The sequence below is a fragment of the Dermochelys coriacea genome, chromosome 10 (genome assembly GCF_009764565.3).
Source record: "Dermochelys coriacea isolate rDerCor1 chromosome 10, rDerCor1.pri.v4, whole genome shotgun sequence".
Lineage (NCBI taxonomy): Eukaryota > Metazoa > Chordata > Testudines > Dermochelyidae > Dermochelys > Dermochelys coriacea.
Window position 1 is genome coordinate 7,127,368 of NC_050077.1, and position 27,975 is coordinate 7,155,342.

Below are 27,975 nucleotides of genomic sequence, written 5' to 3' on the forward strand. Positions count from 1 at the left end.
TGCGTTTAAAAGCAGGCATCTCTAAGTCTGGGAAATTTGTTAGCACCCTTGTCAATGAAGGGGTTAAAAGAGGGAGAGCCCAGCCTCCATCAAGTTTGGCTGTAGTGTGCAAAGAAGAGCCGGCCCCTGCTTCCTTTAGGGCTGTGTCAATGTAGCACACCCTGCCAGGAGGATCAGCCAGCCCCACTGGCTGCAGCTGAGAGGAATAATGGCTGCCACTGGAGTGCTCCCCTTTATCAGGGGGGTGGATCTGAGTGGGAATGACTTCAAGGTAAATCAGGGCCCCCCTTGAACTGGGCTGGGTGGGGGGAGGGGAGTTTAATTCTGGGGCTGGGCTGTGGGCAAAGCCCAGGGCTGGGAGGCAGACAGGGAGGTGGCTGGGCAGCTCCCAGAGTCTAGGCCCTGCCTGCTTCCTGCATGGCTAATTTTAGACAGTTGCTCACCCCTGTGGCTGCACCGTGGCGCCTGAGATCATGCTTTGAGCTACTGCGGTGGGTTTTTATCCTCCAGAGGCCTCCCCCCAGGGATTGGAGCTGTGCGTGCCTCTGTTGAGCTGATTTTTGAGAGAGGAGGAGAGACTGTGTTTAGTTGCCAGAGATGCCTGGCAATTTCAGAGCCCCTTTCTGGGGCCCTGGGGGGAGCTGTGAATGGATCCCATGGCAGGCTGAAAAGCACCATGTATTGTCATGTTGGTTCTGCTCCATGCTGTTATTAATGGCTGCATTGATGAGACTTGGCATTTGTCTAGCATTTTTAAAGCAGGGCTCCATGCCCTGAAACGAATTAAGTCTCCTCATGATCCCTGTAAAGGGGACAAGTTTGTAAAACAGCGGTTCTCAACTGGGGGCCGCGAGCAAGTTCCAGGGGGTTTGCCAAGCAGGGCCGGCATTAGACTTGCTATGGCCCAAGCCAAAGCCCCACCATATGGAGCTGAAGCCTGGGTCCTTGAGCCCCGCCACCCAGGGCTTCAGCTGAAGCCTGAGCAACTTTGCTTCATGGGGCCCCTGGTGGCATGGGGCCCGGAGCAATTGCCCTGCTTGCTACCCCCTAACGCTGGCCCTGGTTTTTATATGCAGAAAACCAGTTGTTGCGACACAGATGGGTCGTGGAGGTTTTTATAGCACATCCGGGGGGTTCTGGGGCTCAGAAAGAAGAAGGGTGAGAACCTCTGATGCATCCCAGAGAGATGAAATGACTTGCCCAAGGCCACGCTGGCAGAATTGGGAATGGAACCCAGGCACTGTTGTTCCCAGTCACCTGCTCTAATCCCCCAATCATGTTTCCTCCTTGGTAATGCTGCTTTTCTGAGTTATATTTCTCCAACCAGGGGTTAAGATGCTGCTGGGTGCTGCTAGTCCTTTGGCTTTGCTCGCAAGTCAACTCTGTTTCCCTGGGCCCATTACTTGCCCTTGGCCAAGGGTGATTTTGCTTGCGTACGCGAGACATAAATGACCCCCACCAGCTTTGCCCCAGTGATGTGACATGACTGATATTTGGTGCATGCATAATTTGTTTGTGCTACTAAGGAGCTTGACCCCTGGGATGACCCAACGTGCTACATTTATACTGATTCCTACCCTGCATGAAACTGTAACCAGGCCTGGCAGTTAATGAGCTCACGCTGGCCCATGCCAGTCACTGCATCTGAGGAGCGGGATTGCCGCTCTGCTGGCCCTTGATGGGGCCCACAGAGTCTTTACATCCTCTGAGGTTAAAATTCAAGTTCTTCCTTTGCGATTACCTCCCCCCAACACACACAACAACTGAGCCCTCTCATTCCAGTGTTGGCATACCTGACCTGGAAGGTAGTTAAACAAAATAATAGCCACTTAGGCCCTGATCATCCCAGCGGTTCCATGCAGGTGGGCCCCCATTGGTATGACTGGGGACAGGCGCAGGGGTCTGTCTTGTGAGGTGGCTGGCAGGGTGGAGGCCTTTGCCTGTCGCTGGAAACCTACTGCTAAGCAGGCCCTTAAAGCGCAGTTGCACAATCTGGGTTAAGCAGTTTGCACATTAGAAAGGCCTTTTGTTGCGGGTACGTGCATCTGCCCCTCCCCTCCCAGGATGGGGCTCTGGAGGCTGGGTTGTTCTTTAGAAAGCAAATAGTCTTCCTAACAGAGGTGGCAACATGCCTGCTAAGGCCATGATCCTTCAGTGACTGAAACTCATGCATGACGTGTCACTCATGGGAGCAGCTCCCTCGAAGCCAGTGAGCAGACTCTTGTGAATGACGCTACCCATACTCTGCAGAATCTGGGTCAGCTGGTGTCCGTTCATGGGATTTATGCTGCTTCTAAGCCCTGTAATCTTGTGTGACCTGCCTGACCATTTCTCCATTCACACTCTGCTATGGAGATGTTCCCCTCCTCTGGGTCAATTTCCAGGGCAGATCCTAGCTGAGCATGCGTGCACTGGGATAGTTTCTCTAAAACCTGTAAACCAGGCACCTGTAGCCACCAGTGCTCTAAGCTAAGAGGGCAACAGTGATCCTTGGCTCATTAAGCAGGGAAATAAATCATAACCAGGAAATAAATCATAAGAGGGGAGGGCTCGAGAACTGCACAGGAGAGACAGCAGGGGGCTGTTGAGAGTGCAGGTCCCAGGGTAAGAATCCCATGGGGGGGCTGCAGGATGTTTGGGGAAGGGGGGAGCAGGGGCTGAGAGGTGTGGACAGCAGGGTGTGGCTCGGAGTCCTGTCCAGCTGTCCCTGTGACAATCCGATGTGTCAACCTCATGGTTACTGTGATGTCCGAGTGCATTTCGTTGGAGGTTTGTTACAATAAGTCATACACTGTCAGAACGGCCTGTCGCCTTGGTATGTTTGGCAGGGATCTTAGCAAAGGGGCCTTGGTTGGTTTCACACCTGGGGCATGGTGGAGGGTGTTAAGATCACAGGGTCTGTTTCATCTCAGGTGGATGAGAAACCTGGCAATGCCCATTTCTCTGCCGATCGGATGCCATAAAATGACTTTCTCTTCCCCCCTCCTCTCAGGGTGGCTATTTTCCTGACCACGTGAAGGCTATGACCAGCTTGCGATGGCTAAAACTGAACAGGACGGGCCTGTGCTACCTGCCAGAGGAGCTCTCTTCCCTCCAGAAACTGGTAAGAGCTGTGCAGAAACCCAAAAGCTCCACCCAAAAGCTTCCCCTACAATCATCCCCATCATAATACCTAGTTTTTAACTCATGCTTTTCATCCATACTGTCTCAAAGAGCTTTGCAAAGGAGGTCAGCGTGATTATCCCCCTTGGGGAAACCAAGGCATGGTGAGGTGCTGTGACTTGTCCAAGCCTACCCAGCAGACCAGTGGCCAAGCCAGGAAAAAAACCCTTGCAGCTTTGTCTGGTGCGTGTGCACACAAATGCACGCACGCACGCACACACCCTCTCTTTAAGGGTGACCTGCAAAGGATCTTCAAAACCTGGACTTGCATCTTTCCTTTAGCCAAAGTGCTCATTAGATGTTGGAATGAAACCAAGAAAGGAGTCCCCCCTGTGCGAGGCGCTGCATGGTCCTTCTCTCCCTCCGCTGGTAGGGCTTTCGCTATCTTGTGATAAAAGGGAGGTGGTGGATTCACCATCCCTTGAAGTCTTTTAAGTCCAGACCACGCGTCTTTCTAAAAGATAACTTCTGATTGAGCTACAAGAGATGGGCTTGACGCGGGAACTGCTCTGTGGTATTGTGTGGCTGTGTTCTAACTAGATAATTCCAAGGCCTTGGAATCCATGCATCTGTGTCATAACTTCACTAGTTCTCCATAGAGCCTTCCTTAGTAGATAAGATCTGAATATCTAGTGGTGTGGGCAAAGGAACCTCCTTTCCAGCCTGCTTCCTACATTATAAAGAAGCAAAAATGGGCTCAAATCCCAATTTTTTTTTCTTTTTTTCAGATCACCTTTAATGGAATCCCATCAGTTTAAAACTCTCATTTCTAACCATGACCTAACTAACTAACTCCCGTGACTGATGCTGTCCTAGATGTCAGTCTAGCGGCTGCGTGCGTGCTTGAGCTCACTCACGTGACTAGTCTTAGGGAGGTCAATGCGATGACACACCAGGGTCAAGTTAAACTTGCTCAGAAGTGTTTGCAAGAGGGAAGCTTTTGCTGATTAAAGTGGAGTGAATGTCTTTAAACCAAATTCACCAGTCCTTTGATTTCTGTTTGTAACCAGACTAAAAATAGTTCAGTCAATTGCACTTTTGTTCTTTGCCTATTCAGTTTTGTAGTCAGTTTCACTTAGAGGTTCCCTTGCGATATCTTTATACCTAGTTTTTAAATAGTGCTTTTCATCCATAGATCTCAAAGCGCTTTACAGAGGAGGTGCTTCTCTATCCAAGGCATTTATCTTAGCCCCTCCTCCCCCCAGTCTTTTAATGTATTTATCCTCACAACACCGCTGGTGGTAGGGAATCTGGTAAACTGAGGCACAGAGACTGTGATGTGCCCAAGACTGCTCAGGAAGTCTGTGGAATAGCAGGGAATTGAAAGAACCTGGGTCTCCTGAGTCTTGTTGAGGCCACCCTGCCGCTCAGCACACTGCTGCAATGTTCAGGATGCAGCAGGGCGAATATTTAAAAAATAAATAAATCCCAGTTTCCATTGGAATGATAAAAGCAAATGCTGGGAACTCTTCTCTAGCATCAACCTGCCTAGTGGTGTCTAGGGCCTTTAAAAACAATGTTTTGCAAAATAAGCCAGAGTGTTTGGGACTTGAATGAAGGAGCCTGCCTGTGTTCGGAGCATGTCAGTAGTAGACAGTCCCTGCCCCAAAGAGCTGGACAGTCTAAAGAGACAAGGGGCCCCCCCAAGACAGGGTAAGGGGCAGAAGGCTCAAGCAGAGTGAACGGCAGCAAACAGCATGGCAGTTCCAAGGTCCCTTTTCATTGTGTTTGTAACCAGGTGTTTGTTCTTCACTTTCCAAACAGGAGCACCTGTCTGTGAGTCACAACAACCTCACCACGCTCCACGGAGAGCTCTCCGGCCTGCCTTGCCTCCGGGTGAGTAACCTGCGCCGTGTCCCTCTGTCGCCCAGCACCCTGTTGCACCAGGGGAGAGCGCTTCTCTGCAGATGCCTGGGTGCCAGCCCCTAGCTGCTGGCCTCTCCTCTCCCACTGATCAACATGAACCCGCCCCGGACGTGTCTATTGGACAGATCCCAGATTGGAAGCCCAGGCTCCCTTGCCAAGCCTGGGCCCAGCTGGGCCGATGGAAGAGCTTGGAGAGCTCCCCAGTGCTTCAAGTGGCACCCATCCAAACAGGGCCAGCGAGCTCTTCAATGTGGCCTTAGAAACTCATCCCGCTCTAGAGGCTGAATCCTCTAGCTGCATGGAAATGCTCCAGGGCTGCCTCAGCACAGGGGCTGGTCTTGTCTGCGGTTACCGGCTTGTCCTGCATGCAGGCACCCTGCACTGCCTCTCCTTTCGCAATTCCAAGAGGGAGTGCCGGTGCCTCCCCTGGGCCTGTGAGTGGCCGCCGTAGCCGGTCCGCCTCGCGCAGGGGAGGAGGGATTGGCTGCTCTGTAGCCGGATTCTCCCCACGCCCTGGTTGGCGAATGTTTTTGGATCTGCTGCAAACCCTGAAGGAGAGCTGAGTCCACAAAGATCCACTCCACCCCACACACACACCCCCACATCTTCCCCCCCCCCTCGCCATCCCATGCTTTGGTAACTTCCTGAACTGCTTGCTGTTCGGTAACCCAGCCGGCTTCCTGGCTGCGGCTCCTTCAAGGGGCTGGCACCCTGGGTTGCTCTCAGGCAGAGCGCCTGACTGCCGGGGCTGCATGCCTTTTAAAGTGTCTTGTTGCCGAGGTCAGCAGAGCGCTGCTGGGGCTAAATGGTTTTCCCCCCCACCAGGGGAGAGGGGCTCTGCCTTCTGGGGCTCCCCGCCTGCGGAGGTCCGTCTCGGTGCCCATGTCGATACTGTCAGCGTATTTGAGGCTTTAACCTCCGGATGGGGGTGTCACGTTACACTTGGAAACCCCTGTTAGCTAGTGGTGATGGGATGGATCACTTGATTGCGTGCTCTGTTCATTCCCTCTGGGGCATCTGGCACCAGCCACTGTCGGAAGGCAGCATACTGGGCTAGATGGACCTTTGGTCTGACCCAATATGGCTGCTTTTATGTGGCCCAGCATGGGGCACCTGTGGAGATGCAGCCTGGGGCTCTTCCCTGGGGGGCGGGTGCTGGTGCCCTTCTCTGGGGGGGACTGGACACCCTTAACACCCATTGGCACTGCTGGGAGCTGACAGGATTGGGCCCTTGGTCTGCTCAAAGTTTTGTTTGGTGGTGGGTCGGAGGAGATCCCTGGATGTAGCACTGTGGCTGAAAGGCTGAATTTGCTGGTATCCACCCCCCTCCCCCAACCCACGGCTTTCCTTCCATATGGCAGGAGCTTTTCTGTTCTCTCCTCTGATCCCACCCAGCTTCTCTTCTGTCCCCGTTAGCCCTCCCTTCCACACGCTGCCTCCCCCTGCTAATCCTCCTCCTTCGGGGCCCAGTGGGACCTGCTCACGTCTGGTCGGTCTTTGCCCCCGCTCTGATGCGGGTGCTGAGTCAGGGGCTTGGGAAGGCCCGGGTCGTGCCTGGATCCAGAGCCTTGACTATAAATCTCTCTTCCCCTTTTAAGGCAATCGTGGCTCGAGCAAACAGCCTGAAGAATTCAGGAGTTCCTGATGATATTTTCCAGCTCGATGACCTCTCGGTGCTGGTATGTGCTGCCTGTTCGCTCCGGTTCCTTCCTTGCTCTCCTAACCCAATCAGTGCAGTGAAACTAAAGAAGCAGAGAGATTCCAACAGCATCAGTGGGGAGGGGAAGGAAATCCTAAACCAGCATGCTCAATCAACCCAAAAGAGAGGCAGCATTGTCTAGTGATTAGAGCAAAGGGTGAGAGCCCGGACTGCAGGGTTAAATTCCTGCCTCTGCCACTGACTTGCTGTGTGACCTCTGCCAAGTCTCTTAGCCTGTCTGTGTCACTTTTTAAAATGGGGATTGTACCCATCTTTCTGAATGGCTTTGAGTCACACTTTGTTTTAAGGGCACATTCATGAATGGCTTAACGCTATACAGGCTCAATAAATCAGTGTTTTAATAAACGGCTCCTCGGTTGTTAAAGTCCAATAGCACCAACGGTCACTTATAAACCATGGCTTAGAACTATTTCTAACCCCACCTACTTATGTTCTTATCCCCACCTATAGCGAGGCCAAGCAGCATTTGATTTTTTAAAATTTATTTTACAGTTTCAGTGAATAATAATCAATGTTTATTTTTAATTTAAATTGATAATCTAAAAAATGCTTATCTCAATTGTGTGAAATTATGAGGGGGGGTCAGTCAGAGATTAGTCAATGACAGTAGATGTTGAGATTCAAAAAGCTAAAGCCTTAGAACCGTGAAAACACAAATTGTTAACATCCCAGGTCAATATATATATATGTATATAAGTAAATTTCCTTCGATCAAACTCCAAGTTCTCAAGCAGCACTTTTCTGACTTTGCCTATCTGTAAATTTTGACTGTTGGAAATATTTTTCCAGTTGTTGGTGTGTGCGTGCGGTGAAATTGACGTTTACCGACACTTTCCAGTAACATCTAATCCTTCCACGCCTACCTAATACCACATTCTACCTGATGGTTTGCAACATGCTTCTAACATCTATTAATCCTTGATTAACCCTTTACAAATGTACCCGTGCCGCAAAGTGTGACTGTTTGAGATTCCTGGATGTAAAGGCACCATCCTGTTTACCGAGTTAAAAAGTGCCTAACTCCCATTGACTCTCCATGGGAATTGGGAGTGTAACTTTCTTTGGCAGGTTTGACGGTCCCGGCCCTTATTAATAAAATCTGGCTGTTGGCGATAGGCCACACGCTCCCCAAGGAACCTAGCCACGTACATTAAAATGGCTTCGTTCTTGGATCTTCTTTTTAAAGAGACAGGCTGTTAAATTCGGGGCAAGGCTATTCCTATGGGTCTGTACAAGACCTAACACGGTGTAGCCCAGATCCTGATTGGGACCTTGGGTTATCAGCGTGTGTATTATGGTAATGCCCAGTTTGACCTCTGATCAGGACCTTAGGGCATTATTGTAATGCACTTTACCATAACACACATCATAACCTGCTTGACCTCTAAATTAGTCTCCATTTTAAAGCTGATCTAGTCTGCTCAGGAATATCCTTGGGGATTCCTAATCTTTCTTTTGTAAGCATTAAGATCTAGCTGAGAAATAAGTAAACGTCAAATAAGCAGCCACTGTTTTGGTGTGAGATCCCAAAACCCCAATGCACGTGAGCTTCCCCAGGTAGTTGGCAGCTGCCGACTCAATTAGTGGCACTGATGCCCCTCTGAAGGGAACCGACGAAGGACAGCTGCCTCTGGCTGCCGCTGTGTTGGAAATGGCACAGTACGGGGTGTCCCTGTGATCCGCTGGGCAGGTCGCACAAACCGCAGCTAGGTTAAAAAGACTGGAGGCCGTGTCCTGGATTTGGATATACGCACAGATATATCAACAGTGTGGCCCTGCAGATCCTTGCGGTGGTGGGAGGGGGCTGATTTCGGCTGGGGGGGACGGGGCAGTTGCTGGGTGGGCCGCTCCATGCCAGCTGGGATGGAGGCGTTCTCCTGACAGCTCTGTTGCTTCCCTGCCCACAGGACCTGAGCTACAACCAGCTCACAGAGTGTCCCCGGGAGCTGGAGAATGCCAAGAACATGCTGGTGCTCAATCTCGGCCACAACAGGTGGGTCTGGCTGCTCCAGGGTTCCAGCCAAGGCTGCGTGCAGGGGGTTCCTGGGCCGGCTGCACCAGCGGCTCACCGGGCATGGATTTCCCTGTCAAACAAACCCCCCCCCTCTGGATCTAGGGGAGGCCTGCGCCTCTGAGGGCTGGGAACATGTGAGAGAAGGGAGTCGGAACTGATGCGAGGGGCGCTTGGAGCAGCTGGTAAAGATCACTCTGTGCTTGTCCTGTGCTGCTCGGCTCCTCCACGTAAATGCCTTCCTGCCCCGGGCTGGGGAAGTCTCGGTGTCCCTGTTGGAACCCGGGAGATCCCCGTTCTTTGCATCGCCGCCAGGATCATGCCCCCGGTTGTGTTGGGTAACTAGGCTGGGTCACCTCACCACTCCCTGTCATGCAGGGAAGGGAGCTGAGAGCTCTGTTGTCTCTGAGTGGGGATCTGAGCACCTGGGCGTATGTCTGCACCCAATTGGTGGGGGGCGGGGGGGTGACTGCTGCAGGTGGAGACCTGAGTTAGCGCCGATAACCACAGCAGCGAGGCTGCACGACCCAGCCCAGGACCCTGGCTATGTTCTCGAGCAGCTGGCCCGTGCTGCTTCATTGGCCGAAGATCATGTCTGATAGGGTGTGTCTACACAGCAATCTCTTCGTACCCGTCCCAGTACAGTGTGGCGCGGCCCTCCCTCCCCCTCTCCTGGCTGGTAAACCGAGCACGGCTCGTCTTTCTTCTTCAGCATCGATAACATCCCCAACCAGCTGTTCATCAACCTGACTGACCTGCTGTACCTGGACCTGAGCGAGAACATGCTGGAGAGCCTGCCCCCGCAGATGAGGCGGCTGGTGCACCTGCAGACCCTGATCCTGAACAACAACCCGCTGCTGCATGCCCAGCTCAGGTAGAGGGGTGTCTTGCTGCACTGCCAGACAGGGGTGCAGGCTGCCGGCGCTGTTAGGGGGCAGGGCGCGCTCAGGAGAGGTCCCCTTTGGCTTGACGCTCTTCTAGCCACTCTCCTGAGCCTGGCTGGGAAGAGCCTTGTCCGGCCGCGGGTCCGGTTTCTTGCCTGGTTTCTGGTTGCATTGGACTGGAGAGATAAAGTAGCCACCAAAAGACAACCAGAAAGGCCTTCTCCCCAGTAAACGCCTGAGAACCCAGCCTGGGGGCCCCTTCGCTCCTTCTCCAGCGAGCCCTTTTGGAAGGGACACGGTCAGCTTCTTGGAGCCTGATCCAGAGCCCCCCATGACATGGTAAAGATGGGAAACCCCACCCACGACCCTTCCGAAGCTTTGGATCCAGCCCTTAAGTCTTTAAGTAAGACTATTTTCTTGGATCTCATGGTGCCAGCCACAGCCCTAAAGACTGGTCGTCTCTCTCCTGTCCCTCGCCTGCCGGGAATGAGCAACTCAGCCTCTGGGAAGGAAGGGCTGATCCGGCTCCCATGGCCCAGTCCATCTTTGGCCTCCAGCCGGGTGCAGGGATGGCTCTTGTGGAATGGGCTCATGTCCCTGGGGAGCTGGGCTGAAACCCAGCAAAGCTGAGACCAGGTTTAAACTAGTCCTAGTGTGGACGTGCTGCATCTTGCCTCCTCTTGAACCAGAGCTTGGGGTCCTGCTCTCTCCCGTCCGGGCTCTCCCCTCCAGTCCCTGGCTCGGCCCAGCAGTGGATCTCCCCTCACTGCTTCTCTCTCTCTCTTTCCATGTAAAGGCAGCTCCCTGCAATGACGGCTCTGCAAACCCTGCACCTGAGGAACACGCAGCGCACTCAGAGCAATCTGCCCACCAGCCTGGAAGGCCTGACCAACCTCGCAGGTGAGCTGCCAGTGGGGTTTCGCCCCAGAGTCCGCGGCTGAGGGAGCACGTGTGGGGACAAGGTGGGCAAGGGGAAACAGCACCTCTCCAGGCCTCCTTCCCAGTGCTGCCGTGCAACAGGGCCAGTCCAGCGACGAGTGCAGCGCGGGAGGCCCTGCATTCGGAGAAAGGTGTCCCACTCCCAGCGAGCCTTTGGCTAAGCTCACGCCACCCGCATGGCAGCTTGTGTCCACACACGGTGGCTGTCCCCAACAATGTGTGAGCCAGCTGGGTGCATCTCCCCGGAGCAGGCCTGGCTGAACCCGTCATCCACAGCAGCATCTTCCCTGATGGCAACCTACAACTGTTGCATCTTCCATGGTCCAGCTGCTCCTCCTCCCTCCATCCCACAATGCAGTGTCTTGTGTCTGGGGAAATTACCCAGAAGCCCCTGTTCCCAGTCCCAGTGTGGGCAGCCCATGGCATAGATTCTCCTGCAGTCCCAGAGCGCACTGGGACAGCCACCTGGTTAAGGTTCCTCTTGTGAGCCCAAGCCACATGGCTGGGTGGGGCAAGCCGTTGCAAGGATGATAGAGGAAATCGCCTTGTGGGGCCGTTGGTCCCCAAAGTGGTCCTGACCCCCGCTGGTCAGGCTCCTATTGGTGGAGATGGTCCAGGCTCTGACTCCGGGAAGAGTGCAGCTGTTAGATGGGCTGCCTGCCCCGTCCCTGTGAAAGTGGATGCATTTAGGCCGGGACCTGCTATATTATCCTGGCATCATGTCCATGCACTCGCAATTACTGTGTAACCCAGCCAGAGCCCTGGGTTGTCCGTGCCTGTCAGCCGACTTGGGCCCAGTCCGGTGGGTGGCTTCCCTTCCCTTCTGCTCTTCTTCCCCAGACGTGGACCTGGCGTGCAACGAGCTGAGCCGGGTCCCCGAGTGCCTCTACACCCTCTCCAGCCTGCGTCGTCTCAACCTGAGCAGCAACCAGATCTCCGAGCTCTCCCTCTGCATCGACCAGTGGACCCAGCTGGAGACCCTCAATCTGTCGCGGAACCAGCTCACCTCGCTGCCCGTACGTAGCGATCTCCCCCGAGACGACAGCAGGGAGCTGCCTGGCTTCCCATGGCCGAGCTTAGGGCACAGTCTCAGTGGGACGCGCCTGGTGGCTTTCTCTGGAGCTTGGTCCTTGGCTTGTGAAGCTGTGAATACCAAAGCAGCATCACAGACCCGAGGGGCTGGTCCCAGCATCCCGCTGGCTCCCCATCCTCTGACTCAACAGGCCTGTGCTTTCCTCGCTGGTTCAGGCCAAGCTAAGAGCTCCTAGGGCCCCCTTACCGTAGCATCAGCACCCCTCGTGGTCAGTAATGGGTTTATACTCACAGAACCCCTGGCAGGCATGCCCATGGTACAGTTGGGGAAACTGAGGCATAGAGCAGCTAAGTGACTTGTCCAAGCAGCTGGCAGGATGCCCTGGACAGTAGCCCCTGCAGAGCCCAGTGGCCCAGGCTACAGGCTCCCCCTGATCTGTGGCGTGTCTCTCTCCATCCCCAGTCTGCCATCTGCAAGTTGACCAAGCTGAAGAAGCTCTACCTGAACTCCAACAAGTTAGACTTTGACGGCATTCCCTCTGGCATTGGCAAACTGACCAGCCTGGAGGAGTTCATGGCAGCCAACAACAACCTGGAGCTGATTCCCGAGAGCCTGTGCAGGTGAGCGACCCGCCTGCCGCCCTGGCCTGGGGAGACAGAAGTGGGATCCCCCCCGCAGCCTGGGGCAGAGTCTCCCCCAGGTGGCTGCTGTGTGGGGATAGGGAAGGAAGCCGTTTGTTCGCTGGTCCTCTCCATCCCTGTGCGCCTTCTGGCTGCTGGTTACCCACCCGCCCCAAACACCTGCAAAGGGCCGGTCTGCCCAAGAGGCCAACACCCGCAGCCATCGCTGACCTCGGTGGGGACTCAGGACCTCCGACATCAGCCCTGCTATGTGCAGAGCTCACCTGCCGCTAACAACGTCCGCAGCCTGGGTGCGAAAGACCCCGCCCCACCCGCTGCAAGCTCACAGCCCCCTCCGAAGCCTGGCGGGGTGGATCCCTTGCGCTGAGCGCTCACGACTCAGTCTGACTTCTCCAAGTCAGTCCCGCTTGGTGCAGATCTCTGAGCTGCCGGCCCCCTCCCTGGCATGTCTGGAGCGGAGGGGAGGGAGGAGCTGGTGGGTGCGTTCTGCAGAGGCGAAGGAAGGGTTCTGCATTTCTTGCGGGGCCTGAGCGTAGAGCAGCGTCCGGGTGGGCCGGGACAGATGGACGACATGCGGAGCAAGGAAAATGGAAGAACTCGGCTCAGGCTGAGCCGGCGTCCCCTCCACACCCTGCGTCCCTCCTTCCTCCCCTTCTGGGATCTGGCTCTCCCGCTTGGGAGCGGGACTTTCTGGCTATAGTTGATCTCCTGGCCCCCCTGCCCTGCAGCTCATTAGCTCAGCGTGTCTCAGGAGCGGGGGCCAGGCCTCTCCTAGCGTTTCTTCTGCCCCTCCAGGTGCACAAAACTGAAGAAGCTGGTGCTAAACAAGAACCGCCTGGTCACCCTGCCGGAGGCTGTTCATTTCCTGACAGACGTCGAGGTGAGGCCACGGAGGGACGGGCCTCCGTGCTTTGCCAGCGCCCGCTGGGCAGACATCCCAGGCTCTGTCCTTCCTTGGGAGCCGGTCCCTGGGGGATCCATGCATCCCGGGGCAGTGCGGGCTGGTGTGCGAGCAGAGGGCTCACCCCACCAGGAGTGCCAGCCTGTGCTTCCCACCCTGAACGGGCTGGGTCTGACACATGGCAGCGGGGAGGCTCTCTACGCCCCTGGCCAGCCATGCGGTGACCTTAGTTAATGTACTGGGTCGGGATAATCCTATTGCACAAAGGTAGGAAACTGGGAGCCTAAACCCACTGAGGACGTGGGCCGGAGGCTCTAAGGGGTAAGACCTCAAGCCATGCAGCAAGGCAGTGGGACTAAACTAAGGGACTGTGGGGCTCTAGCTCCATGCCCAGTCCTACTGATCGTGCTGCCCCTCACCCTGGCTCAGCACATCCCTGGCAGGAGCTGCTCCTATGCAGCCGGCTGAGAGCCCTTTGCTCCCTCTGTCTCCCGGCGGTTCGATCTGGGCCGCCCAGCCAGGCCTAGCGAGTTGGTGCCATGCTGAAGGGGGTTATGCGGTGCAGCACGAGTGAGTGGGGAGATCCTGGATCACCCCTGCCTGGCGTAAAATCCCTGCCCGCCGGGCCTGCACTGGGCGTGGTGGAGAAGCCCCCTGCCGACGACCAGTGTGTTCGGTGAGGGGTCCGTTTCTGGCATCGTCTGATCTGTTCTGAATGACGCTTGGCTGTCCATGGGCCCTCCTGGCTGGTGTAAGCCTGGACCCCTGCGTGCCCGCTGCTGGACGTGGTTTTCGTGTTGGCAGGGGAGGGCGTGGCATCCCAACCCCCAGCGCCTGGGAAACAAATCATGTTCGCCCTGCTGAACTGTAGCCTTGCACCGTCAGACGCTGACCCTAAACCCTGATGGGGCGGGGATCCTCCCATGCCCCCCACCACCAATGCCCCCTGGGCTCTCCAGGGCGAAGTGAGAACCAGCCGGTGCCCAGATAGCTCATGTGGCTGGTGTTTGGATGAGCTCTCTTTCCCATGCCCCTGCAGATCCTGGACGTCCGGGAGAACCCCAACCTGGTGATGCCCCCCAAGCCGGTGGACAAAACCTCCGAGTGGTACAACATTGACTTCTCCCTGCAGAACCAGCTGCGCCTGGCTGGCGCCTCGCCTGCCACCGTTGCCGCAGCTGCAGCAGGTGAACCAAGGGGCAATGGCGGAGGGCGGGGGGATGGGTGTGGAAATGTCGCATCCAGCTGCAGCCTGGCTCCTGGGGAGCTGGGAGGACTGGGGATCCCAGACGCTGGCAGCGGAGTCCAGAACCCGAGGGCTCCTGGCCATGCGGTGGCCTGGCTCTGCTGCCATGGGGCTGGCACTGGCAGGCGATTCCCACCTGGGGCTGAGAGCGCCCCGCGGGGTAGGGTCTCCCATCCAGCCTGTTGCCTTGAGTAGGTGTTGGTGATTTCTGGGCTGTGACCTGCCGGTGCGCACACACATTGCCCGTGTTCCCAGGGAGCGGTGCGAAGGACCCCACGGCCCGCAAGATGCGGCTTCGCAGACGCAAGGACTCGATGGCGCAGGACGATCAGGCCAAGCAGGTGCTGAAGGGGATGTCAGATGTGGCTCAAGAGAAGAACAAGAAACTGGAGGTAGGAAGGGGCGGGGCGGTGGGCGCCGTCTGTCTATTTTTCACACACACACACACACACACACACACCCCCTCTTTCTCCACCTCGGCTACCTCCCTTCCACAGCCTACGTGCGTCCACCCTCGTCCCGAGGCCAATGCAGGCCTCAGTGCCTCTGCTTGTCTGGCCCTAGCTCCCTCCCGATGAGCACCCAGAAATGGGGGCACCCGCCAGTAGAGGCTGCTCTCGAGGCTGCCTTGCCCCTGGCCACGGGGGGAGAGTCCACGTCGCAGCCGGGACTGGAACTCGCAGCCTCGTGTATGCTGTGAGCGTGGGGCTCAGAACAAGGGCGTCCGTCTGCTGAGGGCACTCTGCCTGCCGGGCATAAGGACTGACCAGGCCTTCCCGGGCAGCTGGGCTCGGGACTGTCCCGACTCGGCCGCTCCCTGGATGACTGCGTCACAGCTGCTGGCGTCACTCCCGTGAGCCCTGGTGGAACCGACACAGCGGGTTGGATCCCGCTTCTGCCTTGCGCGTGGCCGGCCAAGCTCCGGGCAGGCGCCTCGATTGCTGGGGACGGCGCCGGAGGCCCGGCGTGAACGTCGGGTCCCAGCCCCAGTTTGCTCCTAGGAAGATTCTCCGCATCTAGGGACACTGTGGGGTCGAACACGGCCCCAGGTCTAGACCTAGGGCTGTGAGTGGAGAGAAGCCAGGCCGCTCCTCACCACCCTCTCGTCCCCCGCACCCCACAGGAGAACGGGGACATGAAATACACGGACCCGAAGACGCGCCGCTGGGACCAGAGCCTGGAGAAGCCCCAGCTCAACTACTCGGAGTTCTTCACGGAGGACGTGGGGCAGATCCCCGGTGTCTCCGTCTGGCAAATCGAGAACTTCGTGCCCACCCTGGTGGACGAGGCCTTCAACGGGAAGTTCTACGAAGCTGACTGCTACATTGTGCTGAAGGTACTGGGGCTGCCGTGCCCTGCCTCCATGCTTTCCTGTGGGGTGCCTGGAGCGTGGCCCAGGACCCTGAGCCCCCAATCCCCTGGGGAAAGTGAGCATGGAGCAGCGCAGTGACTTGCCTGAGGTCAAGCAGGGCTGAATTGGGAATAGGGCCCAGGAGTCCTGGCTCACAGCCCTCCCCCTCCCCCCCCCGCGCTCTAACCACTAGGCCACGCTCCCTCCCAGCTGCAGATAGTACCCGGGGGTCCTGGTCTCCTGCTCTAGCCACGCTCCCTCCCTAGGTTCAAAGGGTTTCCTGTCAAGAGGTTTAATACTGTGGGCGGGAGATAAGACCAGACAAAATCCAAGGTCCCAGCCTCCCCGGGCTCCCTTGGGGCGAGTGACAGGCTGAAGGGAATGGTTCCCTCATCCCAGTCACCCCCATGTGGGCTCCAGCTTCCTCCCGTGCTGGGGGCCCCATGCTGTGCCAGGCTGCAGGGAGCCTCCCAGGGTCATGTGGGTAGGCGGGGCTCCTGTGGGTGGCCCAGAGAGCAGGGAACACCCCCCCCCCCTCCGAGAGACCCACTTGGCTTCCTCCAGCCCCACCGACGGCTCTGCCCATTGGCATTTCCTCGCAGACGTTCCTGGACAACAACGGCTCCTTGACCTGGGAGATCTACTACTGGATCGGGCAGGAGGCCACGCTGGACAAGAAGGCCAGCGCAGCCATTCACGCCGTCAACCTGCGCAACTACCTGGGGGCCGAGTGCCGCACCATCCGGGAGGAAATGGGGGACGAGAGCAACGAATTCAGCCAGGTGCCTCCCCCCTCGACCGCCCTGATGACCCTCCCTCCCGGCCTTCCTCCTCCCACCCCCACCTCTGCAGCTACCAGCTCCTCTTTATAACCCCATACAGACCAATCCACCCCTGTACAGACACCCCCCCCTTCCTTCTCCAGCTGTCTCAGGGCTGGAGAACTTGGCAGTTCCAGGTTCCCTGCGACCGGGCGCAGCCCCCTGCAGCCAGCCCTCGCCCTGCCAGGAGGGAGGCCTTTTGCTGCGGACTGGCCGGCTCCCAGCTGACCCCTTGTCCCCACCCCTAGGTGTTCGACCATGAGATCTCCTACATTGAGGGGGGCTCGGCCAGCGGCTTCTACACCGTCGAGGAGGCACAGTACATCACCAGGTAGGGGGGCCGCCGGTGGGGGGCGCTACCAGCCACAGCCACCCTCTGGGGCACCACGATTAGGTGGCGTGCAGACCCAGAGAAACTGCCTGGCTCAGGCACTCCGGTCTTGGACACATGCCCAGAGGATGAGCTTCTCCAAGCCCTCTCTGCTCCCCTCGAGCAGGAGACCTCCTGAATAAAGCAGCTGTCACCATGGGTGCTGCGGAAAGGTCTAAGCCTGTCTGGAATCCGACAGAGCGCTTGGGGTGTTCTATTATCTTGTGGCAGTGAGTTCCAGAGGCCAAGCCACCCCTTGATCCATTCTGAATGCGTTGCTACCCAGCCCTGTGGGGCGCACTGTCACCCTGGTGCCCCTGTGGGGGCAGGTTCTCCTCAGGCAGTGGGCTCTCTCGTGACTGCCCCCCCCTTGCGTGCCGCGTGTCCTTGCAGGTTGTATCGCGTCTACGGGAAGAAGAATATTAAGCTGGAGCCCGTGATGCTTAAGGCTGCTTCGCTGGACCCCCGGTGAGTACGGAGCGGGATTGGGACGCTCTGCAGACAAGTGGTACCCAAGTCCGTGCCTGTGGGGCAGCGGGATGGGCCTGCCAGGATAGGTGAGGGACCTACAGACAGACAGAGGGACCCCTGTCCGGGAGCAGAAGCTGCAGGGATCATAGTGATTTAGCTTGTTGGGACCGGAGCCTGCAGTGTTAGCGCCGGGGTGGCGGGCAGGAATGCCACGTTGGGCCCCGTGCATGTCAGCAGAGGCTCTCATCACTGCCCTGGGTTGGGGACATTCGGCTCCATTCCCTCCTCTGTGCAGGCTTCCTGGATGACCGTGAGCGAGGCGCGGGGCCACTCTGAGCCTGTCCCGTCTGGGCAGTGGGGCTGCGAGCCCTGCCCTGCCTCCGGCGGGCTCAGGGGTAAACGCCTTCGTTGCCGGGAGGGGCTCAGGTGTTGCGGTGACGGTGCAGACCCCTCCAGAGCTCAAATTGCCCGCCCCTGCCGGCAAACCAAGCCATTGCGGTGCGTGTCGGCGGCCACTGGCCCAGTCGCTCTCTCCCGTCCCTGCTGCCCCGAGCAGCTACCAGCTTGGGGCCGGGGGGTGTCTCTGCCACCGAGCCCCCCTCTCAGCTCTTGGATTCAGCCCTGCTTGGGCTCCACGGTGCACCACTCTGACCCCTCTTTCCTTCACCCAGGTTCGTCTTCCTCCTGGACAACGGCCTTGAGATCTCCGTGTGGAGAGGGAGCCAGGCCACGCTGAGCAGCACCACCAAAGCCAGGTACCATCCGCAGAGGGACAGCCGGGGTGTGGGGGGCATGGCAGGGACGGAGCCAGCGGGCGCTGACACAGGGGGGCACCGAGTGCGCTCTGCCCCCTTCCACAGCTCGCAGCCGCTCCAGCAGCACCCGTCGGGGAGCAGGGTGATTGCCCCACATACCAGCTGGCAGCTCGCCTGGCTGGACGGGGTAAAGCTTGCTCCAGAGCCCGAGGGGATGTGTGAACGGCACCCGCTGCCGCTCTGGCATCACAGGACATGGCAACCCCCTGCCACCTGCCCTCCCTTTTGCCATCATGGGCCAGGAGACCCCCACTCCACCACCTACCCTGCCTCCTGCGGTCATAGGGCATGGCTTCCCCCTGGCCTCCCACCTGCCATCGCAGGGCATGTGACCTCCCACCACCTTCCCTTCCTCCTGCATCATGGGCCAGGTGGCCCTTCCCTCACACTCACCTGTCACAGGCCAGGCCTGGTGCCCCCTGCTGCTCTGTGAGCCCCGCCAGGAGCGCGGCTGGCCTGGAATCTAACTGGAGTCTAACTCTGGCCTGCTCCTCTCCCCCGAACTGTCCCGCCCAGGCTCTTCGCTGAGAAGATCAACAAGAACGAGCGGAAAGGGAAGGCGGAGATCACACTCCTGAGCCAGAGCCAGGAGCCGCCCGAGTTCTGGGAGGTGCTGGGGGGGCAGCCCGAGGAGATCAAGGCCAACGTGCCTGACGACTTCCAACCAGCCAAGCCCAAGCTCTATAAGGTAGAGACCCCTTCGCGCTCCACGTGCCCCCAGGGGGAGTCTCTCTGTGGCAGAGAGGTGCCCGTGCCCTGTGACCAGGCTCTGCCTTGTCTCTGGCCACCACCTCTCATGCCTCTCCTCTCTCCTCGGCTCAGGTCGGCCTGGGGCTGGGCTATCTGGAGCTGCCCCAGATCAACTACAAGCTCTCGGTGGAGCACCAAAAGCGGCCCAAGGCGGACCTGCTACCGGAGATGCGACTGGTATGGTGGGGTGGGGTGAGGCGGGCCAGAGGTGGTGGGGTCTGTTCCACCAGGCTGTGTGCCATAGGTCGCACCCGTCCGGGGTGGGGCTGTGCCCGCTAAGGCCACAGGGGCTGGGTACGTGGATGGAGGATCTGAGATTTGCCGACCCTCTACCGCCTCCTCCCGCTGCCACTGTTCTCGCCAGGCTCTGGAGTGGGAAACAGTCTGGAGTTTGGGCCCTGCTCGAAAAACTTCTCCCTATTGCTTCAGCAGTGGTCAGAGCCCCGGGGCAGGAGAGCCGTTCCCTGGGGCGCAGCCCCAGTCTCCATCTCCAGCCCAGTGGGAGGTGGGGCCTGTCAGGAAACCCCCCATCCCACCCCAAAATGGAGCGGGAATCAGGGTGGGGATCTGAGCTCGGGCCCTACTCCCAGCTGGAGGATGCTGCCAGGGCCTGGCCCCGAGGAAGGGCGAGGGGCCGGGCAGCCCTCTCTGTGACGGAGAGTTATCTGAAGGTGCTGGGCTGGCAGCCTGCTTAGCCCCCAGGTCCTGCTTTGGGGGTGTGGGAGAGATCACAATAGGGGGCAGTCCCCCCTCCTCCCACCCGCTCAATCCCTCCTCTCCCACTTGCCCTCCAGCTGCAGAGCCTGCTGGACACCAAGGCCGTGTACATCCTCGACTGCTGGTCCGACGTCTTCATCTGGGTGGGCAGGAAGTCCCCGCGCCTGGTGCGGGCGGCAGCCCTCAAGCTGGGGCAGGAGTTGTGCAGCATGCTGCACCGGCCCAAGCTTGCCATGGTCATCCGCAACCTGGAGGGCACCGAGTGCCAGGTACGGGGGCACTGGGGCCCGGGCTCACCTTGCCCCTCGGGGGTGGCCAGCAGAGCTATGTTGGGACTGGCTGGGGAATTCAGGTCTGGCCAGCTGCTGCCCTGGGCTGGTCCGACCAGGCTGTGGGGTAGGAGACTCTGTCTGTCTCGCTTCCCTTCTAGCCGGGCTGGGAGCTGCCCTGCGGGGAGGGAGGGGGGCTGCGCCCCCTGGGAGAGGCTGAAGTGCCCCGTGCCAGCGTGTCTCTCCTTCTTCCCTCTCTCCCTCCCCCCGGCAGGTGTTCAAGTCCAAGTTCAAGAATTGGGATGATGTGCTGAAGGTGGACTACACCCGCAACGCGGAGAGCGTGCTGCAGGCCAAGGGGCTGGTCGGCAAGGTGAAGAAAGACGCCGAGAAGAAGGATCAGATGAAGGCTGACCTGACGGCGCTGTTCCTGCCCCGCCAGCCCCCCATGGCGCTGACGGAGGTATGACACGGGGGGTGGAGGGGTAAATGAAAGACCCTCAGGGGAGTCATCTGGGCCCTTCCTTCCTCCCGTCTGGGTAGGGATGGGCTGGGACCTTCTCTGCCAATGCAGCTGTCCTAGGCTTCCCCTCCTGAGTCCTTGGGCACCAGCATTGTGCCCCCTCCAACTGGCCATGGGGCAGCCAAGGCTGGGGCAGGAGAGAGAGAGGGTGTGGGCTGGTCCCACTGCATCTTGCTAAGTCAGTGGTTCCCAAACTGGGGTTCGCAGAACGTTACAGGGGGTTCACCAGAAAAATTTCACTAATGGCAGCCAGAGGACCCCAGGCATTGGAGGCAGCAGGTGGGACCCGGTTGCAGGGCAGACAACCCAAGCCCCAGGGAGAGCAGGGCAGGGCAGTTCAGTTGGGGCTGGCAGCCCGAGCCCCGGCGGTCAGCGGGACCTGCAGCCTGAAATCAGTGGCGCTCAGTTGACCGGTGGAAGCATTGGCCCCAGCCTCTGGGGCCCTGGCTATGCCCTGGATCTTCCCTTATTTGGGAGAGGGTGTGGGGAAAAGGACATTGCAACCCCCCCCACACACACACACACAATATTCTCAGGACCAGGACTGACCCCAGGGTCCCCTAGGCCGCCCTGCAGAGCTCTAACTGCCAGGCCAGCTTGCCACCCGTTGCAACATCCTCCTAAGTGTGCACATCTCTTGGTGTGGGGTGCAGGCGGAACAGCTGATGGAGGAGTGGAACGAGGACCTGGACGGCATGGAGGGCTTTGTCCTGGAGGGCAAGAAATTTGCTCGCCTGCCCGAAGAGGAGTTTGGACACTTCCACACGCAGGATTGCTATGTCTTCCTGTGCAGGTAACACCCGCCCCTGCCTTCTCTGGGCAGCTCTCGTGCCCCCCGCCACCTCCTTTCTCAGCTGTAAAAGCCCCCATCCCTCTGGGCTGATCCTCTACCATTGGCCCCCCCAAGCCCCTGAGCGGGTGTGACATGGGGCTGCTGGTTGCGGGGGCTGGGAGAGCTCTGGGGCTATGGTGGGACTGGGGCTGCCCTCTTCCCCCCCCACATCACCGGGATCCCCCCCCTGCGTCGGCAGGTATTGGGTGCCGGTGGAGTATGAGGATGACGTGGAGAAGAAGAAGAAGAAGAGCGGCGGCAAAGGGGACGGAGAGGGAGGGGAGGACGATGAGGAAGAAGAGGAGGAGGAGAAGCAGCCGGAGGAAGACTTCCAGTGCATCGTGTACTTCTGGCAGGGTCGCGAGGCCTCCAACATGGGCTGGCTCACCTTCACCTTCAGCCTGCAGAAGAAGTTCGAGAGCCTCTTCCCTGGCAAGCTGGAGGTGAGCTGGGAGCCTGATTTTCCCCTGTCCCCAAGGGCCGCACCCTGACCTGGAAGCATGAGCACCCCCACTCACCCTCCGCTCTCAGGACCCAGACTAGGAGCCCCAAGGCCCCTGCCCTATATATGCCCTCCCATGGACTGGGAGTCCCCCTTCCATACAACCCCATGGGCCATACCACGAGCCGGGCTGTAGCAGGCGAAATCCCATTCCCAAGGCAGTCTAGTCTCTCCGCTGCGTGGGGCGCCCTGAGGTGGGCAAGTGGGGACAGGACATTACTGGCCTTACTCCCAGCTGCAGGGCTCAGTCTTGGTGCCAGCAGCTGCTTCCATTGGCTGGGGCAGGCGATGCCGACCCACCCTGGCTAACAGCGGAGGATCCAGCCTGGCTCCTGCAGGAGCCCATGAGGGTGATGGTGGTCCAGGCAGGTGGCTGGAGCATACAGCTGAGCCTTCATTGGGGTCAGGCGTGCTCCTGCACTCACCTCAAGGGGCAGGGTCTCCTTTGCATGTAGGTACCCAGGATGCTTTGCTAGTCGATGGCTCTCCGTCACTCGACGGGTCTGCACATGTCCCGGGGTCCCCTCCGCCGAGCATGAGCCAACTCCCCGGCCTCTGGACGCCTCTAACGCCATCCCCTTGCACCCAGGTCGTGCGCATGACCCAGCAGCAGGAGAACCCCAAGTTCCTGTCTCACTTCAAGAGGAAGTTCATTATCCACAAGGGCAAGAGGAAGTCCAAGGACGACAACCTGCAGCCCAGCCTGTACCACGTCCGCACCAACGGCAGTGCCCTCTGCACCCGGTGAGAGCCAGAGGAGCTGCTCTGCTAACCGGAGCCTCATCCTTGCGGGGGTTGAATGGGCCGACCGTGCTGGGGTGGGTGGGGACCCCGGCTGGGGCTGAGAACTCCTCCTCCTCTCGTCCCTTGCAGGTGCATCCAGATCAACACCGACTCCTGCCTGCTGAACTCGGAGTTCTGCTTCATCCTGAAGGTGAGCATCCCGGGGCTAGTGTGCCATCCCCAGCGCTCCGCTGTGGGCTGCCAGGGCCAGCGCAGTCTCCAGCTGGGCCCGCTGCAGCGACGGCTCATGCCACAGCCCAGGGCCCACATCGAGAGAGGATGAGGTGTCAGAACCTTTGTAGAAGTGGGGCGGCCAAGGCCAAAGTACCCCCCTCCCTCGCTCTGCAGCTGGCTGCCCCGGTGGTGAGCCCGCTGCCCTCTCTGCTGGCACCACAGCAGCCCCTAAGGTGTAATTGCAGCGCCTCCCCAGCAGAATGGATTGTTCTGCAGGGGGTGGGGCTGAAATCTGCGGGGGATATGAATTGTGAGCTTTTTGTTTTAAAAAGGGGGGGGCATGCCCCCACCCCTCCAGTTCCGGCACCCATGAGCAAGGCTGACGAGGTGGAGTCCTTTGAAGCTCCCTGCTGCCACCTCTCTTGTCTTGACCTTGCTCCAGCACATGCCGCTCGTGGGCATCCTTCTCGTGGCTGCTCCGAGGAGGTGCCATGCGTCTGTGGTTGCCCTTGAAGGTGCTGGTTGCCTGACATGTCCTCCCCACAGATCATGGGCAAGAAGCGTCTAAGGGGAAAGAGGAATGGAAGCCTAGAGCTTGGGGGCGGAGGAAGTGGGGCAGGATCAGGATCCTGCCTAGACTGGCTGACAGAAGAACCTGGTCCAGATGCATGAAGCCACATTGGGGGTGACCTTGGGAGCATCAAGCTGCTCTAAACACCTGGTTTAAGCCAAAGCAGCATCTCCCTCCACATGTAGCCTCCGTCTGCCCTTCTCTCAGCATGATTCCCCTGTTCCCATCTGCTCCCACGTTGCCTCTCCTTACGCCCGGGCTTCCCACCCAGCCCCAGGACTCTGCTTCTGCCACCCTGACCCACGCTCCCCTCCCCTAGGTGCCGTTTGAGAGCACTGACAACCAAGGCATCGTCTACACCTGGGTGGGCCGGGCCGCTGACCCCGAAGAGGCCAAGCTGGCCGAGGACATCATGAATCACATGTTCGACGACTCGTACAGCAAGCAGGTGAGGCAGGGCAGAGCTTCTGTGGGCGTGACCCAGGGTCTGGTTCTCAGTGGCGCTCCATGCCAGATGGGCAAGGCTGGTCTAGCCTGCGCTAGCCACCCCTTGCCCTGGGGTGCAGCCAGGGAGAGCTCGGTCCTCTCCCTGCCTCTGATCCCAGAGCCCTAGGGGAGGAAACGACTCGGGATCCGACTGAAACCCTCCAGCCCCCGCGGGCGCACCCTGACCCCTCCGCTCTGTGTGCCAGGTGATAAACGAAGGGGAGGAGCCAGAGAACTTCTTCTGGGTTGGCATTGGGGGCCAGAAGGCCTACGACGAAGATGCCGACTACATGAAGTACTCGCGGCTGTTCAGGTGCGTGCCGGCAGCTGCTGTCCGTGGGGCCCTGCAGGGAGGGAGCTGTCACTATGGGCAGAGCCTCCGCTGGCTAGACAGGTCCCCGGCTGGTCAGGGCTCCTGACATACGTTCGCTGGGTGCCTGTTCCAAACACGTGCTCGCACGTCTCCGGCTCAGCCTGCTCCTTAAGCCACCAGGGTTGTCTCTTACCAATTTGGGCTGGCCAAGTAGGGAAGAAAGCCTAGGCACTGTGACATGCTGCCCACTGGACTGGTAGAGCTTGGGAAAACATTTCCCAGGGCTCAGCTGAGACCTGACAAACTCATGGCCAGTGGGGGCCTGCCTGGAGTCTGGCGCCCAGGATTTGCCCTGGACAGCCGGGCCGGCCTGGGGCAGGGCACGCCCGCTCGCTAACAGCAGCTTGGCTCTCCACTGCAGGTGCTCCAACGAGAAGGGCTATTTCGCTGTGTCGGAGAAGTGCTCCGATTTCTGCCAGGATGACCTGGCGGACGACGACATCATGCTGCTGGACAACGGCCGGGAGGTGAGTTTCTAGGGCCTGGCGCCCCCCCCCCCCCGGAGGAGAGTAGGGAGGATGCTGTAGTCACATGATCGTCCTCGCTAACTCTTCTGCAGCTGGGCCTAGGCTCCCTGGTAGGGAACTTCTCGCTGGAACCCCAGAGAACCCGGTCTCTCCCCCAGGCCCTTCCAGCTGGGCTCCCTGGCCCAGATCCTCCCACTTCCAGGGGGTGTTAGATGCTGCATGAGGCCCTGCCCATGTGCTGCGGGGAATGAGCCAGGCCTGGGTGCGCTGCAGTGTAGTGGCTCGTCCTGTCTCGCTCGCTGACCTAACCCTGCTGTCTCTGCTGTTCCCTGCAGGTTTACATGTGGGTGGGCACCCAGACGAGCCAAGTGGAAATCAAGTTGAGCTTGAAAGCTTGCCAGGTAAGGGCCGGGCCCAGGGCTGGGGGTTGCCCCGGAGCGTCTCTAAAAGCTTCCCTGGCTCTGAATGAAAGCTGCGGGGCACGGAGGGGTGAGGGGAGACAGGCTCTGAGAGCCCCCATGGGGGTAGGGGGATTCTACTGCCCTGGCACATGGTTCCCAGGGGGTGGCTCCAGCAGCTTGGCCTCTTCCCCTTGAAACGCTGCAGCATCTGCCCCTAGCTCTGCCCTGACACGCGCTGGGGCACAGGGCTGTGCCTCCACCGGCCCCTGGGGATGGAGTTCGGCCCCTGCTGGTGCAGCGGAAGGCTTGTTGGTTGAGGGGCCGAAGCTCCCGGCTGTGACCACAGCAGCCCTAGCTCCCCGGGGCCTCCTCCCAGTTCCTGCAGTAGGAATGGAGCAGGAGCTGGCCCTGGGGGGGGGGCGGCAGTGCCTGAGGCCACCCCTCCCCCTCCTTTCAGGTGTACATCCAGCACCTGCGCTCGAAGGCGGCTGAGCACCCCCGGAAGCTGCGCCTGGTGCGGAAAGGCAACGAGCCCCATCCCTTCACCCGCTGCTTCCACGCCTGGGGCATCTTCCGCAAGCCACCTGCCTAAGGAGCAACAGGGGAGCACCTGCCCTGCTAGGGCGGCCGGCTGCCCGCTGGGCCATGGAGAGCAGTGGGTCCTCCGCAGCATACCACGCTTCCCCCAGGGGAGGAACAGAAACTGCCTCTGCCCTCGCTGGCGGTCTGCCCCACCCCTCCTCCCCACTGCTTCACTGCTGCCTCTCGCTCAGGGCCTGGTTCCTAGCCGTGGGCTCGGCCCCAGCCCGGAGCCGCACGTCTCCTGGCGAGACACCCCGCGGGGCTGAAGCTATGTGACTAAAACTGTGTGGCTGGAGAGGGCTGTAAACTGCTGCACCTCATCTGCCCCTGAAGGGAAAAAGGCCAGCCCCCCTCTGCTCTGGTACCAGCTCCTGTGGCTGAAGAGGGGCTCAGGGCAGGATCAGCCTGTAGCACAGTGTAACAGACCGGGCGCTACGGCTGTATTGGGCTGATAAGGTTATTTCTTCCCATGCCAATGCACGAGGGGCTTTGGGTGCCTTCTGCCAGGCCCTAGCAGGCAGGGGCAGAGTGGGGTGCAGTGCCACCAGGGAAAAGAGCCAAGCCCGGGGCCAAGGGGGGAACTCCGTTCTATGCAGCAGAGGCTGGGTCCTGGTAGCTGGCTCAGTGGCTCTGGAGAAGTGGCTGGAGCTTCCTGCGGAGGGAATGCAGGTCAAGCCAGGGCCTAGAGCCAGCTCAGCCAGTGTGGAGGGGAGCCCTCACCCAGCCAGGGGGAGCAGTGGGTGCAAAGTGAGGGGGGGAGTTTATCATCCCCAACGGTACACAAGCACCAGGAAAGCCCCAGTGCTCCAGGGGGAGGCTGCAGCTGTGTTTAAAATCCCTACCCAACCTCCCCAAAGCAGCTGGCCCCTAGAAGAGGAATGGCCTGGGGCTAGCTTGCATCTCACCCTTTGCAAGTCCCCCACATGTCGTATGCTGCCTGCAGCAGCCTGGCTCTTTACCCTCATGCAACCAGGCTGTGTGCTTGGCCTGTCAAAGGCACAAACCGCAGTTTGGTACCAGCTGCCTATTGATTTTTCAATGGGCAGGAGGTGCCGTTCACCTCCCTTCACTCACCCCCTGTGCTCTATGGCCATGCTGCTGAGCCCAGCCTGTGAGATTGCTGATGGGGGAGAAGAGTGTTGCACCCCCCCCAAAGCCTTAAAGAACCCCAGTGCTGGCTGCTCCTGCTCATTCTTCCTGAGGGATGGTAAGAGGCAGGCAGGGGCTTTGCTGCTGTCACGCAGCATGAAGTCAGGCAGCCAGACTTGGGAGTGGCTCTAGCAGGGATGTGCAAACAGGATCCATCCAGGCAAGCACCAGCTGGCACCAGGGACCGTCCCAGTCAGCAGTGCAGGTTCCCACCGCCTGCTTCCTGCTGAGCCTTGAAGCCTGCTGTTGTAGTGAACCCTGTGGGGGGCCAGTGAAGGCCCCTAGGGGGCACTGTAATACTACTGAGGACACCCGAGTTTTAGCACAGACCTTTCCAAGCAGTCCCCACCGGCTGCAGCTACTGGAACCAGCTGGCTGGATCCCCTGCGCTAGGACCGTGCCACTTGCAGAACCACAGGAGAGGTTTAAATGCCATTTCCCCCATCACCACCCCTTTGCACTCAAGGTCGAGAAGCACATTTTGCACTCAGAGCCCCCCCTCACAGTGACTGTAAGCGCTGGCTCTGTGCCGGTGCAGCCCTGGGCCTGGATGCTGCGTTCTGTATCATATCAATAAAGATTGCACTTCACCAAGCCTGGCCACACGCACTCCAGTTTAACTTGTGGAAATGGTTTAAAGACTTCACAGTACAAAGAATCCACCATGTGCTGAGGCATTCAGTAATTCAGCCAGAGGTCAGGGGCCTGTTACAGGAGTGGGAGCAGGGCCCTGGGGCCTGCACAGTGCAGCAGGTCACACCAGATCAGGGGTGGGGAGTGGGGGCTGCAGCTTGCCCTGCTCCAGTCGGTGAGCCACTCTGTGCGGCTCCCAGAAGCAGTGGCATGTCCCCTCTCCAGCTCCTATGCACTGGGGCAGCCAGGAGGCTCTGCTCTGCACACTGCTCCCACCCCAAGCACCACCCCCATTGGCCAAGAACCAATGGGAGCTGCAGGGGTGATGCCTGCGGCTAGGACAGCACACAGAAGCACCTGACTGCACCTCCACATGGGAGGGGAAGAACATGCTGCTGCTTCTGGGAGCCACTTGACGTAAAGCACTGCCACACCACTCGGTCCCAACCCAGAGCACAGCTTGCACCCCCAACCAGAGCCCTCATCCCCTTCCACACCCCAACCCCAAATTTCATGAGCATTCATGGCCCAC

At 59.1% G+C, this 27,975-nt stretch overlaps 1 protein-coding gene across 1 annotated transcript; it reads left to right on the plus strand.

Annotated features, from left to right (window-relative positions):
• Nucleotides 1-38: 38 nt before the first annotated feature.
• On the plus strand, nt 39-27,404 carry FLII (FLII actin remodeling protein). The gene is made up of 30 exons (XM_038420164.2): nt 39-271; nt 2,993-3,103; nt 4,927-4,998; nt 6,627-6,707; nt 8,656-8,741; nt 9,472-9,633; nt 10,440-10,543; nt 11,423-11,598; nt 12,078-12,235; nt 13,052-13,136; nt 14,197-14,344; nt 14,659-14,795; nt 15,527-15,739; nt 16,357-16,536; nt 16,824-16,906; nt 17,339-17,413; nt 18,088-18,171; nt 18,748-18,919; nt 19,054-19,158; nt 19,776-19,967; nt 20,242-20,430; nt 21,144-21,283; nt 21,522-21,765; nt 22,414-22,568; nt 22,698-22,758; nt 23,672-23,800; nt 24,045-24,151; nt 24,573-24,678; nt 25,014-25,079; nt 25,537-27,404. Exons 1-30 carry the CDS (start codon nt 209-211, stop codon nt 25,669-25,671), a joined length of 3,819 nt encoding a protein of 1,272 aa, XP_038276092.1. The 5' UTR covers nt 39-208; the 3' UTR covers nt 25,672-27,404.
• Nucleotides 27,405-27,975: the final 571 nt, after the last annotated feature.

Bases quoted from the DNA above. Each gene is read 5' to 3' on its own strand.
- FLII (XM_038420164.2), top strand. From the start codon at position 209: ATGGCTGCCACTGGAGTGCTCCCCTTTATCAGGGGGGTGGATCTGAGT. The intron at 8,742-9,471 runs GTGGGTCTGGCT...TTTCTTCTTCAG, and splicing joins CTCAATCTCGGCCACAACAG to CATCGATAACATCCCCAACC. The intron at 24,679-25,013 runs GTGAGTTTCTAG...TGTTCCCTGCAG, and splicing joins TGCTGGACAACGGCCGGGAG to GTTTACATGTGGGTGGGCAC.